Source organism: Otolemur garnettii, unplaced genomic scaffold, assembly GCF_000181295.1.
Source record: "Otolemur garnettii isolate 467f Iridium unplaced genomic scaffold, OtoGar3 scaffold00029, whole genome shotgun sequence".
NCBI classification, from domain to species: Eukaryota; Metazoa; Chordata; class Mammalia; order Primates; family Galagidae; genus Otolemur; species Otolemur garnettii.
This window is the reverse complement of record NW_003852424.1, coordinates 12,636,764-12,651,047: the sequence shown is the minus strand read 5'-3', so window position 1 is coordinate 12,651,047 and position 14,284 is coordinate 12,636,764. Positions and strand designations below refer to the sequence as shown.

The 14,284-nt window shown below is 37.9% G+C and overlaps 1 protein-coding gene across 1 annotated transcript in view; it reads right to left on the bottom strand.

Moving 5' to 3' along the window:
- Positions 1-14,284, bottom strand: part of FANCI (Fanconi anemia complementation group I) — an 88,223-nt gene that overhangs the window by 16,530 nt on the left and 57,409 nt on the right. Inside the window, exons 19-26 of the mRNA XM_012804413.2 lie at positions 13,052-13,153; positions 11,856-12,026; positions 11,554-11,675; positions 10,623-10,787; positions 9,886-10,065; positions 3,517-3,683; positions 3,105-3,184; positions 1,803-1,919 (exon numbers count right to left, since the gene is read on the bottom strand). Coding sequence (XP_012659867.1) covers positions 1,803-1,919; positions 3,105-3,184; positions 3,517-3,683; positions 9,886-10,065; positions 10,623-10,787; positions 11,554-11,675; positions 11,856-12,026; positions 13,052-13,153 — 1,104 coding nt within the window. The remainder of the gene's footprint in view (positions 1-1,802; positions 1,920-3,104; positions 3,185-3,516; positions 3,684-9,885; positions 10,066-10,622; positions 10,788-11,553; positions 11,676-11,855; positions 12,027-13,051; positions 13,154-14,284) is intronic.

Below are 14,284 nucleotides of genomic sequence, written 5' to 3'. Positions count from 1 at the left end.
AAAAAAAAAAAAAAAAGGTATAAAAATAAACCCTAAATTATGAGAATTATGGATGCCATTCTCATAGTATAGTCATTGTCTATGCCCTCATTAGGGCCAAAGATTTTGGGGTCTGGGTCTGTACACCTGAGCTTCCTCTGCTCCTACCATAGTAGACAAGGTTAAAGCTCTTTTTCCTTGCTGCAATGCTATGCTCTTCACACTTGAGACATCTTTAAGGATTTTAGGTTATTGGAGAGGCATGGGGATGATTCTGGTTATAAGGATAGTAGAATTAGCTTTTAGGAGCCAAGAGATCAAAGGAGGTTATATGGGGGGAGAGTGGGGGAAAAAAGAAAGGAAAAGGAAAAGGAGAAAAACCCCAGATTTTCTTAAGTAGGTAAAAGAGACTTAAGATGGCAGGATTTGCATCATCAGACACTGAACTTTCTGCTTCAGCAGTTCTTGCCATAGGCTTTCAGCTAGCAAGGCACTGAAATACAGTGATACTTAAGTCCAAAAGACTAATAAGAATTCTGTTTGGGGGAAGAGGACAAATTAAAAGGCTAACTAGAAGTGAACCGGTATTAAAAGATTTACAGAATAGTGGTAAGTGAGGTAAGTGGGATACTGAACAAGCTTTTGCATGAAGAGGGGTAGGACTGGGAATAAAAATCAACATTCACATTAGCTTGGCTAAGAATAAATTCTTAAGGACATACAAAAAACTAAAGGTATTTACTTGTTTGGGGAGAGGAAGACATAGATAGAGGAGACCATTACTATAAATCTCTTGATAATCTCTGGTTTTCAAATTATAGTACTTTATTATGCATTCGGAATTCAATTTAAAATATTTTAGAGACTGAGTAAGGTTAAGGATGAAGGGGGTAAATGATGAAAAGTAAATAAAAATGTTGCCTGTATATATTAACCTTTCCAAATCCATTTATTTCACACCCCCAATTTCCCTCTGCCCAAATTCTCTGTTTCTTTCTCAGTCCTTTCCTCTTTGTAGCAAAAGTAACAGTAGGAAAAATAAAGTGGAAACTATAGTGGGGGTGAACTGTTTGGAACTGGGATGGAGTAGTGAAAGGGACTTTCTTTGGACTAACTAGGATTAAGTGCTTTCCAGCACTTAAACACCGTCATACTCCAAGGCTATTGTCTTCCTGAAGCAAGGGCTCACATAATGAGCCATGTACCCCAGGGGATATGTTAAAAGTACAACCCCAGAAGCCTGGGGATGACCTTTATCATCCTATAGGAAAATTACTCCTGAATGAAACAGATTGATTGAATATTATCAGGTAGGTGTACAATTCTACATCTGTGCACACCTACAACCTATCTTGCAGAATTGTTTATAGTCACATTTTCTGTCTTAATCACCTTTTGCTGAATTTTTCACCAAACTCAATACCAGGTAACTGTATTGAGAAAGCCAATGTCTGGCTGAAATGCTGAATGTCTTCTTCATAATTAACAAACTTTCATCTTAGAAAATAAGGAGAAACCCCAAGAGTGAGAACACAGTTTAAGAAGGTTGAAGATACCAAAGATAAACCTAATACTTTTTCTGTGGTGTATGGTGTACCCTTGACAGTGGCCAAACAAAAGCAGTACGTTCTTGCCTAGTATGGTTGCACATGTCACAGTAGAAACACTATGTAGGAAAGGATCTATTTTATACGTCTTATATTAATTCAGGTGCGTAATTTTAAATAAGCTAGATTTTAAGAGGACATTTATATATACTTATATATAATGCAATAATCTTTGCCTTATGAGGGATGCTAAACGGGAATGAATATCACTAGTACCTGAGGAGAGGAGGGCTCCAGTAGCTTGGACAAACTGGTAAGAACAGAGACTAGTAAGACGGCTTCTTTACTATTAAAATCTTCCTCTTCACTGTTAAGTAAATTCAACAAGGACCTCTGAAAAGCCAAGTATACACAGAAACATTAGCAGACATGTTCCTATTAGGGAGAAGACAACTTAGATTCCTAGTTCAGTGCTACCAAAATTCCAAGGGGATAATACCCAAAAATAAGCCTAGACTGAACAGTAGTTTACTAACCCATTTTCAATCATAAATCACTCTGAGAAGTATTTCAGTATCCTGAAAACTATGACTTTTTCTCCTCCACCCCCCTGGGCCCAACATATATATGTCAGAAGTGACTGTGTACCCTATTTTTGATAGTTTAAAACTTCCTGGAGTCCATCTAATGACCTCAGGCTTACGAAAGGCAACAAACCTCTTCTCTTACCAGCATTCTCTACCCACCTTCCCTGTTACCTTATATACTATTATTGTCACTCTCTACTATAACTTAAGCTCTAAATGGTATAAAAATTTGTCTTTTTTGTTCCCTGAATCCTCAGCACCTAGTACAGTTCTTGGAACATAATAGAAAATTTAAAATTATTTCCTAAATAAAGAAATCCTGCATAATAGAATACCCTACTAACTGACAATTGCTGGTTAGAAATTAATAGGCTTGGCCGGGTGCAGTGGCTCATACTTGTAATTATAGCAATCTGGGAGGCCAAGGTGGAAAGATTACTTGAGCTCCAGAGTTCAAGACCAGCCTGAGCAAGAGCAAGACCCTGTCGCTACTAAAAATAGAAAAATTAGCAGGGCATTGTGGGAGGTGCCTATAGTCCCGGCTACTCAGGAGGCTGAAGCAAGAGGATCTCTTAAACCCAGGAGTTTGAGGTTGCTGTGAGCTAGGCTTATGCCTGGAACTCTAGCCTAGGCAGCACAGTAAGATTCTGTCTCAAAAAAAAGGAAGGAAGGAAAAGAAGACAGAAAACACCTTTTATTGTCCAGTTCATGTAATCTAACAAATCAAGCAATATTATACTACAGACTCAAAAACAAAAGCATAGATTCTACTACCTTGAAGGGTTCCTGGCTACTTCTTTATTATCAATTCATGTTCCCGGAAGCAGTGAGTTTTGCAGGTTGAGTGGCTAAACATACATCCTCAGGTTGTTTTAAATGCATTATTTTCTATTCCGAGAGCTATGTTCTGTTACTTGAATGACCCAGGAAAAATTCCTGTCCTACTTGCCCATCCTTACCAGCTGTTCAAGAGCTTCTCAAGGCTTCTCACCTGAAATTGCCGGATCTGGAAAGCTGCTCTTTGAGTGACACTGACATCTGCATCTTCTCTGTCTTCCACATCTGTGACATCTAGGAATGGAAAAGAACCCTTCTTTGATATCAATGTATGCATTTTTGGTCTTTTAGTAACTAAAAATTTAAAAAAGCCAAAAATCTCAAGGCAGCTATTAATGTATCTCTTAAATCTTATAGTTTTTTAGTAATACATTCCATTTTTCAGTCACTATTTGTACTTAAATGTAATCTGGTAAATACCAATCCTGAATCCACTAGATGTCACTCTTTAGCAACATTAGGACAGCTCTCAAGTGCCTTCTGGTAGGTTAATAAAAAGAATCAAGGGGATTGGTTAAGGAGGAGAAACCCAGACAAAGCGTATTTATTGATACTGAAATGCTGACCCAGAGCCCTGAGAAACTGCTGAATCTTGGGCTGATAGAACTGTTGCACAGCACTGAATATCTTCTGTAAACCCTCCAAGCACAACAGTGAGATACTTTTTCCTTTCTCTTTCTTTCCCAACTCTTCCACTGAAGTAGGAATTGATGTATACCTCCATAACAAGACCCTGGAAGGAAAAGTGATTTTAGTTGTAAAGATAGACTGACTCACATACAATCACAGAGCGAACTTCATATCCTATATGTGAACAGTTGTAAACTTACACAGTTGTGTCACTGTCCCACCATCAAGCTATTTCCATGACCCCAAAAGTTTCCTCATGCTCACTAGCAAACAATTCTCTCTTCCCATTTCCAAGCAAACACGAATTTGATTTGTCTCTGGTTTTACTTTTTATAAAACGTCATATTAAAATGGTATCATTTATTATGTACCATCTTGAGTCTGGCTTTGTTAATACAGCATATGCTTTGGAAATTCACCTAACTTGTGGTGTGTAACAATAATTTGTTCCACTTTACTGCTGAGCAGAATTCCATTGTATGGATATACGAGTCTGTCCATTTACCAGTTGATGGGCATTTCAGTTGTTTCCAGATATTATTATCACAAAGCTACTATGAACATTTTTATATGGGACTTTATATGAATAGATGCCTTCATTTCTTTTGGGTAAAGACCTAAGAGTGGCAATGGGTAAATCATGTGGTAGGTTAACTTATTTTTTTTAAGTGTCAAACTGTTACAAAATGGTCATACCATTTTACATTCCCACGAACATTGCATACAAGTTCAAATTTCTCTACATTACATTAATAACCACACTTTGATATGTTCAGTCCTTTTTTATTTTAGGCACTGTAATAAATTATGATTTTAATTTGCATTTATCTAATGAGTAATTATGTTGACCACCTTTTTTTTTTTGCTTAGCTACCATCTATATATTTTTATTAATAAATTGTTTTCTTACAATAGTAAATTTTAGAGTTCTTTATATACTCTTGTTACCAATCAATCCTTCAACAGATGTGTTTTGCAAATATTTTCTCTCATTAGTAAGAAAATACTCCAAAGTATGTCTGGAGAGCAGAGTTAAAAAATTTTTACTTTAGGGCCAGGTGTGGTGTCTCACACCTGTAATCCTAACACTCTGGGAGGCCGAGGCGAAGGCTGGCAGATTGTTTGAGTTCAGGAGTTCGAGACCAGCCTGAGAATGAGCGTGGGTGAGACTCTTGTCTCTAAAAACAGATGGACATTGTGGTGAGTGCCTATAGTACCAGGTACTCAGGAAACAAGAGGACCACTTGAGCCCAAGAGTTTGAGGTTGCTGTGAGCTATAACACGAAGGCACAAAACCCCAGAGCAACTGAGTGAGACTGTCTCCAAAAAAAAAAAAAAAAAAAAAAAAGAAAATTTTTACTTTATAAATATTGTGCTTTTGAAGTTATATATAAGAAATCTTTGCCTAAAACAAGGCCACAATATTTTTCTCATGTTTTCATCTAGAAGAAAGATGAAAGTTTTTTTTAGAGACAGGGTCTTACTTTGTTGCCCTCAGTAGAGTGCCATTATGTTATAGCTCACAGCAATCTCCAGCTCTTGGGCTTAGGCAATTCTCTTGCTTCAACCTCCGGAGTAGCTGGGACTACAGGTGCCTGCCACAATGCTCGGCTATTTTTGTTTTTGTTGCAGTTTGGCCGGGGCCAGGTTCGAACCTGCCACTCTCGGTATGTGGGGCTGGTGCCCTACTCACTGAGCCACAGGTGCCGCCCTTCACCTAGAAGTTTTAAAATTTTGTTTCTACATTTAAAAATTTGTTGTTCGTTTTTACATTTGTCTGATCCATCTCAAGTTAATTTTTTAATATGGTAGGAAGGATAGATACAGGTTTACTTTTTTTTTGCATAGAGACATTCAATCATTCCAAAACCATTTGTTAAAAAAAGACTTTTCTGGGCTGGGCACATGGGCTCACGCGTGTAATCTTGAACACTATGGGAGGCCAAGGCAGGTGGATTGCTTGAGCACAGGAGTTCGAGACCAGCCTGAGCAAGAGCCAACCCCCATCTCTAAAAACAGTTGGGCATTGTGGCAGGCAGCTGTCATCCCAGCTCTACACAGGAGGCTGAGGCAAGAGAATTGGCTAAGCCCAAGAGTTTGAGGTTGCTGTGAGCTATGATGCCACACCATTCTACTGAGGGCAACAAAGTGAGATCTTGTCAAAAACAAACAAAATAAATAAGTAAATAATAATAAAACAAAAGAAAGCTTTTCTTTTGTTAAAAATCTAACGACTAGCTAGTTGTAATGACTTACACCTATAATCCTAGCACTCTAGTAGGCTGAGGCAGGTGGACTGCTTAGATTATAAGTTTAAGACCAGCCTGAGCAAGAGACATCTCTACTAAAAATAGAAAAATTAGCTGGGCATCAATAATACCAGCTACTCAGGAGGCAGAGGCAGGAAGATTGCTTAAACCTAGGAGTTTTGAGGTTACTGTGAAGTGAGCTGTGATAATGCCACCTGCAGTCTAAGCTGGGCAATAGAGTAAGACTGTCTCAGAAGAACTAAATAAATAAAAATCAAATGACCGTATTTGTGTGAGTCTGTTTCTGAACTACTTATTCTGTTCCATTGCTTCTGCCAATAACACTTTCAGCAACTTAAATACAGCAACTATGTAAGACTTGAAATCAGGTAGTGCATGCTTTGTTCTTTCTTTCCATACTTGTATTAGTTATTCTAGGTCCTCTATTTCTCCCATGTAAATGTCAGAATCTTGTCAATTCTTTCAGTAAATTTTGATAGGATTTTCATTGGGATTTTGTTATTCTAAAGATCAGTTTAAGAAGAATTCACATAGTGACAATACTGAATCTTCCATCCATGGACTCTGTATCATTGTATTTACTTAGGTTTCTGACCTCTCTCATAAATGTTTTATAGTTCTATCATACAAATTTTGCCCATTTGTTAGATTTATCACCAAGCAGCTCATGTTTTATGGTGTTATTATTTGTTGGGCGGCACCTGTAGCTCAGTAAGGTGCTGGCTCCATATACAGAAGGTGGCAGGTTCCAACCCGACCCCGGCTAAACTGCAACAAAAAAATAGCCGGGCATTGCAGTGGGTGCCTATAGTCCCAGCTACTTGGGAGGCCGAGGCAAGAGAATCGCTTAAGCCCAAGAGCTGGAGGTTGCTGTGAGCTGTGATGCCATAGCACTCTACCGAAGGCAACAAACTGAGACTGTCTCAAAAGAAAAAAAAAAAGGTATTGTTTTAAAAAATATAGTCAGGTGTTGTGGCAGGTGCCTGTAGTCCCAGCTACATGGGAAGCTGAGGCAAGAGAATTGCTTGAGCCCAGGTGTTTGAGGTTGCTGTGAGCTATGACACTACAGCACTCTACTTAAGGATGACAAAGTGCTGTCTCAAAAAGAAAAGAAAAAAAATCTTGTAGCTTTTTTTAATTCTTTGGAATTTTCTATGTAGATAATTGTATTAACCATGAATAAAGATAGTATGTCCTTTGTTTCCTTTCATGCCTTACTGCATTGGCTAGGACTTCTAGTATGATGTTAAATATCAGTGGGAACTACATTAGTTGATTTACAACTTTTGAGCCAATCTTGCATTCTTCGGAGAAATCCCACCCAATTATGGTACATTATCTTTCTCATGTATTGTTGGAATAAATTAGCAAACTTTATTTATTTATATTCTTTTTTTTTTTTTTTTTTTGGCAGGGGCTGGGTTTGAACCCACCACCTCCAGCATATGGGGCCGGCACCCTACTCTTTTGAGCCACAGGTGCCACCTATTTATTTATATTCACAAGGGAAATTAGTCGGTAGTTTTTGTAATGTCCTTGGTCTGGTTTTGGCATCAGGGTAATATTGATCTCATTAATAAAGTTGAAATATGTTCTCTTCTCTTCCACTTTCTTAAGAGTTTGCAGAGAATTGATATTTGTCCCTTAAGTGTTTGGTAGAATTTACCAGTGAAGAGCTCTAATGCTAAAGTTTTGAGAGAAAAAGTTGAATCACAAATTCAATTAATAGAAATAGGAATTATTTCTTTAATAGAAATAGGATTACTATTAGCCTTAGGATTACTATTACCTTAGCCGCTCAAGCGGCTAAGGCTCCAGTCACATACACCAGAACTGGCGGGTTTGAATCCAGCCCAGGCCTGCCAAACAACAATGACAACTATAACCAAAAATAGGTGGGCATTGTGGCAGGCGTCTGTAGTCCCAGCTACTTGGGAGGCTGAGCACTCTACCCAGGGCGACAGCTTGAGGCTCTGTCTCAAAAAAAGAAAAAGAAAAGGAAGAAATAGGATTATTCAGGTTATCTAATTTTTCTCAAGTTTTTTTTTTTTTTTTTTTGACAGAGTCTCATTATGTTACCCTCGATAGAGTGCCATGGCATCAAAGCTCATAGCAACCTCAAGTTCTTGGGCCTAAGTGATTCTCTTGCCTCAGCCTCCCAAGGTAGCTGGGACTATAGGTGCCCCCCACAATGCCCAGCTATTTTTTTGTTGTAGTTGTGATTGTTGTTTAGCAGGCCCAGGCTGGGTTCAAACCCACCAGCCCCAGTGTACATGGCCAGCACTCTAACCACAGAGATATGGGTGGGGAGCCTCAAGTGAACTTTCAAGAAATTTATTCATTTAACTTATTAAATTCAGTGTCATAAAATCATTAATACTTAATATCAAAATTCTTTTTTGAGAGTCACATTATGTTTCTCTATGCTGGAGTGCTGTGGTATCAGCCTAGCTCACAGCAACCTCAAACTCCCAGGCTCAATTAATCCTCCTGCCTCAGTAGCTAAGACTACAGGTACATGCCACCATGCCCAGCTAATTTTTCTGTTTGTTTGTTTTTTTTTTTTGTAGAGACGGGGATCTTGCTCTTGCCTCAGGCTGGTCTTTAACTCCTGAGCTTAAGCAATCCTCCCACTTTGGCTTCTTAGAGTGCTAAGACTACTCTTGTGAGCCACCACACTGGCCTCTTTTCCTGATTAGTCAGGCTAAGATTTAACAAGTTTATTGAACTTCTCAAAGATCCACCCTTTCTTCATTGTTTTTTTTTTTTTTTTTTTTTGCTTCTTCATAATTCTGATTTCTATCTACTATATCCTTTCTCCTGCTTCCTTTCTTTTAATTTGTTCTTTATTTTTTTAATGTGAATGTATATATGGGAGATTTGAGATTTTTTAAAATCACCAACTGCTTATAATTTCTACCTGAATAGTACTTTAGCTGGACCATACATGATTTAATATGCTATATGTTCATTTCTATTCTGTTCAAGATGTTTTGTAATTTTCCTTAAGACACTGTCTTCAAATATGGGATATTTAGAAGTGCATTTAACTTGTAATACATGAGGATTATATAGGTATCTTTCCATTATTGTTCTTTTGTTTAATTCTGTTGTGATCAGAGATTGATTTTTTTTCTAAATGTTATTTGTTTTATGGCCTAAATATGGTCCATCTTGGTGAATGTATCATGTGCACATGAAAACAATGTATATTCATTTTGAAGCTATTGCTGAGTGTTCTTATAAGTATCAATTAAGTCACACTGGATGACTGAGTTGTTCAGGTCTCTAGTACTTCCTAATTTTCTATCTACTAGTTTTTGTCGATTACAAAGGATTGGTTATTAGAGAAGACTAATTATAGGGTTTGTCTCTTGTTCCTTTAGTTCTATAGTTTTTGCTTCAAGTATTTTGAATTTCTGTTGTCAAATACATAAACATTTAAAACTATGTCTGCTTGATGTAGGATTAGGTAGTATCTCTCTCTTTTCCTGATAACAGAACATTTCATATGTGACTAACCATGCACAACCAAGCAGAACCAGAAGCCCTGTGTGTCCAGGAGTTCAAGGTCAGCACAGGCAACACAGCAACTTCCTACCTTTTTTCACAACAATAACAAGGCAAAGCTGGAAAAAAGACCTAATGTGAGTTCAGTAATGGGACTGTATTTCACTCTTTTTTTTTTTTTTTTTTAAGACAGAGACTCAAGCTGTCACCCTGGGTAGAGTGCCGTGGCATCACAGCTCACAGCAACCTCCAACTCCCGGCTTAAGTGATTCTCTTGCCTCAGCCTCCCAAGTAGCTGGGACTACAGGCGCCCACCACAACACCTGGCTATTTTTTAGTTGTAGTTGTCATTGTTGTTTGGCAGGCCTGGGCTGGATTCGAACCTGCCAGCTCTGGTGTATGTGGCTGGTGCCTTAGCTGCTTGAGCTACAGGCTCTGAGCCTGTATTTCACTCTTAAAACATGCCCAACCTCAAACTGCCTTCATCTCTAACCCCAAATTGCTTTGAGAGTGGTAGTGGCTTACCGAGTTATGTCACAGAGGTTCTGAAATATCTTGTCTGGGTTTTGACTGTCAGGGCCACTAACATGCCCTGTTTCCTTTAGCTGTTGCACCTTCTGCAGGGCTACTTTCACTGCATAGCGCATAAACTCATTGCTGGACCTGAGAACAGAAAGGCTCTCTTCATGGCTTGGAGTACTATCCCTGGAGAGAGAGAGAGAGAAAGAAGATCCTTCTACTAGTATAGCAGCACCCAGCAAGCTCTGAATGGCAGACTCTGGTAGCCCATGCCAGAGTCACTATCATGCTGTCATTTTACAATCATTATTCTTCCTGTTTCCTCATTTTCTCCTCCTTCCCAATCCTTTACTTTGATCGAATTCAAATGCCAGTCTTATTCTTTGGTTAGTTCTTTGTTGTCTTTTCATGTTTATAAATTTAGTTTTTTCCTTTTTTCCCTTTTTATCTGTTACTTTGTAAAAGCTACTTTTGTAGATTTTCTTAAAACATCCTGTTGGAATTCATCCCTTTTTATTCATTAGTCCATTTTTTCTCATTTTTCCTTTTATAATTTGAGGTACCTCTTTAAAGTGCACATTATAGAACTATCTGCTTTCATTTCAAGAAAATTAAAACCTCCTGACTTGTTTCTTTCTGTTATATGGTAAGAACTGTGAATATAAACTAGGAAAAACAGGTAAACTTAGGAGGGCATTATCTTCCCTGAACAGATCTCTTTAAGCATTCTAGTAGAAACTTACCTGAAAAGAGCAGTGAGAAGATCAGAAACAAATTTCATGGACAAAATACTATCATTTGTTTTGTTGGCTGTTTTAGTTTTGCCTTTACCAGCTTTTTCATTAAGGATGTCAGAGAGTTTCTTGTAACACTTAAATAAGCTCAGAACTTCCTCAAACTTATTCTTACTATGTAAAAAGAAAGAGACCACCAAGAACAAACATTAGAATATTGCGGTTTACTTAAGGAAATCATAATGCTTCTTTAAATGTCATATTTTAGATAAAACACTATAAATGCATGGACCTTCACTACTATAGCAGCAGATTATACCAATTTATCTGGGCTATTTTTTTTTCTTCCTTATTCATACCACTCAACAAAGTCCAATACTACCACCAATCAAATTTTTTTTTTTTTTTTTTAAAAGACAGAGCCTCAAGCTATCCCCCTGGGTAGAGTGCCATAGCATCACAGCTCACAGCAACCTCCAACCCCTGGGCTCAAGCGAGTCTCCTACCTCAGCCTCCCAAGTAGCTGGGACTACAAGCGCCCGCCACAACGCCTGGCCATTTTTTGGTTGCAGCCATCATTGTTGTTTGGTGGGCCAGGGCTGGGGATTCGAACCCGCCACCTTAGGCGTATGTGGCTGGTGCCTTAGCTGCTTGAGCCACAGGCGCCAAGCCAAATTTTTGTATTAAAATCCGTTCTTGAGTACAGGGTCTGAGGAATTTTGAATAAAACCTGCTTAAAGGGAGACATTCATCAGCCTAATTAAGCATATATTTTAGTGTTCTCTGGTGGAAAAAGCGTAGTTTGGTCTTAGGCTAAATGTACATTAAGCGATAGTGTCATAGTTTGTAGTGTATTTAGTGCCTAACATATTCCTATAGTTTAATATATACAAAGTGAAATGTTCACCAAACTGCAAGTGGAGTCACAGCAATACCTTACCTGAAATTACTTATGGAGAAATTATATTCTATTAGAACTTCACAAACTCCCATCACAAGAAAAGCACAGATACTATTTTTTATGCCAGTATCAGTATTCTGAGAAAAATCTGCTGATTTATCCTGGAAGACACAAGATTAAAATTAATAAGCTATTTATTCGGGTGGTGCCTGTGGCTCAAGGAGTTAAGGCACCGGCCCCCTGTACCAGGGGTGATGGATTCAAACCCAGCACCGGCCAAAAAAAAAAAAAAAAACCCAAAAAACTCCATTATTCAATACAGTTGAGGACTTAGCAATTACCAGTTCAAAGTCTTCCAGTTCACTCTTTATCATTCTATTAGTAATAGACTCCAACATATCATCCAGGTCTTGGTAGAATGCCTCTTCTTCCTCCTCCTCTTCCTGCTGTAGGGGTATTACTTTACTCTTATACCAGGCCAAACAATGTTGAATACAACACAGCAGATAATCCTATAGAAGAAAATAAGTATATCAAACATTCTTGAGTACTAAAGGATAACCTATGAAGCTTGTCATAATTAGCTAATAATTCTTATCTGTAAGGAGATCTATTCTATAAGAATAAAGTAAGTTATTCATTAGTATTATAAATTCAGTCCATCTGAATTAACAAAACTAGAAAAAAGTAAACAGAAATATTGTTTTCTAAATCTTTCCCAAAGGAAGTAGCCTCATAAATGACTTACATCTAAAACTGCAATATCACATATGCCAGAGCTGGGGTGTGAAGTGAAATTCTCCATAGTTCCTTTGAGTCATAAAGGCTATTCTAAGGTTAGTCATTTACACGTTTATGTTAAGGGACTCTTCAGGAGACCAACATAGCATCTCAGATCTAGGCTGAAGACATTTCATGGCATAGAAGGCACATAAATGAAGGTAAGATTTGACAACTGAACAACCTCCTCCTCCTTCCTGCCATGAATTGTTAAGTCACTTGCTATAGGCAGTTTGAATTTTTATCCTTTCTCCCCTGTCTGAGGCTAGATGAGATTATAAACCTGTCCTAACTCCTCTATAGAATAGACTGCCAATTCTAGCTCAGCCTAAATCATACTTTCTCCAGACTAATGAACCAGGTCCTTTGGGTTTGTATGCACCTATCCTTCCTTGCATTCTTTTTAAGAGTGGAGGTCTTGAACTCCTGGGCTCAAGCAATCCTCAGCCTCAGCCTCCCTATTAGACCACTCCTCCCCTATCCAAAAGTATATTTATTTAGTGTATGTAATTGAAGATCCAGAAATGGGAAATAAGGTCACCTTGAGGAAGTGGTACTTTGATTTAGTAAAGTGCTAAGATGGTGATGTCTTACCAATAAATCCAAGGTGATAATAATTCAGAAATGATAAACAAGATTAAAGAAAAAAAATTTATTGAAAGAATCAGGAAGAGAGTTTCACTGGAAAAGATATCTCTTTATGAGGATCAACCCTATCTTAACAATAAAAATGTTAAAGAAGGAATAAAAGTCTCACCAGTGGTTCTTGTAGAGAGATCTGATCTCCTTGGGTCAGAATACAAGCTTCTAATTTCAGGGGAGGCAGCAGATCAGGTTGTGGCTCATAGTACTGTTTTAACTATGTACAATAAAAGAAAAAGGACATGATGGCTCATAAATGCCTTTCACCTTTTAAACTTGCCAAGCTAAGGTACCATAAATGTCTAATGCCTTCCAAGACAGATTTCCCAACTGTCCAAAGAATAAGGCACCAAAGTTTTTATTGCTTTGGCTTACATACATCCTTTGCCTTTACTTTGGGCATTGTGCTAATTAGGATTATTTTTCCTATTCCTCTTCTATACTCCCTCACACCTATTCCTCCATTGGTACAGATGATCAGTGTCATGGTTAAGAACAAAGGATCTAGCTATAAAGTAACACTGGCAAAATCCAAAATCCCAGTATCACCCTTTATTATTATTGATTTTTATGAAGGTATCCTTACTTTGGTCCCTTATCTGAAAAATGAAGATATTATTAATATAAACATTGTATAAGGATTAAACATGACAATACATATAAAAGTGCTTCAAACACTACTTGGCACATAACACAGCTGAAAAAAATGTTAGCTATTATTTTTCCTTTTTTTTAAACTTTTGGATTCTGTAGAATTTTACTGGTCTGAGTCAGGAAGCACTGCTTTATGTCTTCAAACATAATCTATTGTTAAATGAGTGAATGCAGATGGGTTTATCATTTGTTTCAAAGATAAGAAATAGGCCAGGCATGGTGGCTCACAACTGTAATCCTAGCACTCTGGGAAGCCAAGGCAGGTGGATAACCTGAAGTCACCGGTTTGTGACCAATCTGAGCAAAAAGCAATACCCTGTTTCTACTAAAAAACTGAGGCAAGAGGATCACTTGAGCCCAAGAATTGGAGGTTGCAATGAGCTATGACGCCATGGCATTCTACCCAGGTGACAGCTTGAGACTCTGTCTTAGGAAAAAAAAAAGGTACAAAATAGCTAATAAGATATAAATTTTACATAGGTAGACTCAAGGCCCAGTGACAAGTTTTTGACAGCATATGACCTTCCAAAAATCCCCACACATCTGAGACCTTAAATTTCAAATGGAACTTCTTCGGCAGAATTATGACAAAACAATGACACTGAGAGAGTGACACTGACAGACAAAATGAGTTTCCATTTTTAGCAAAATGATGGACTAAGGATCCAGAAGAACCTTCTTTTTTTTTTTTTTT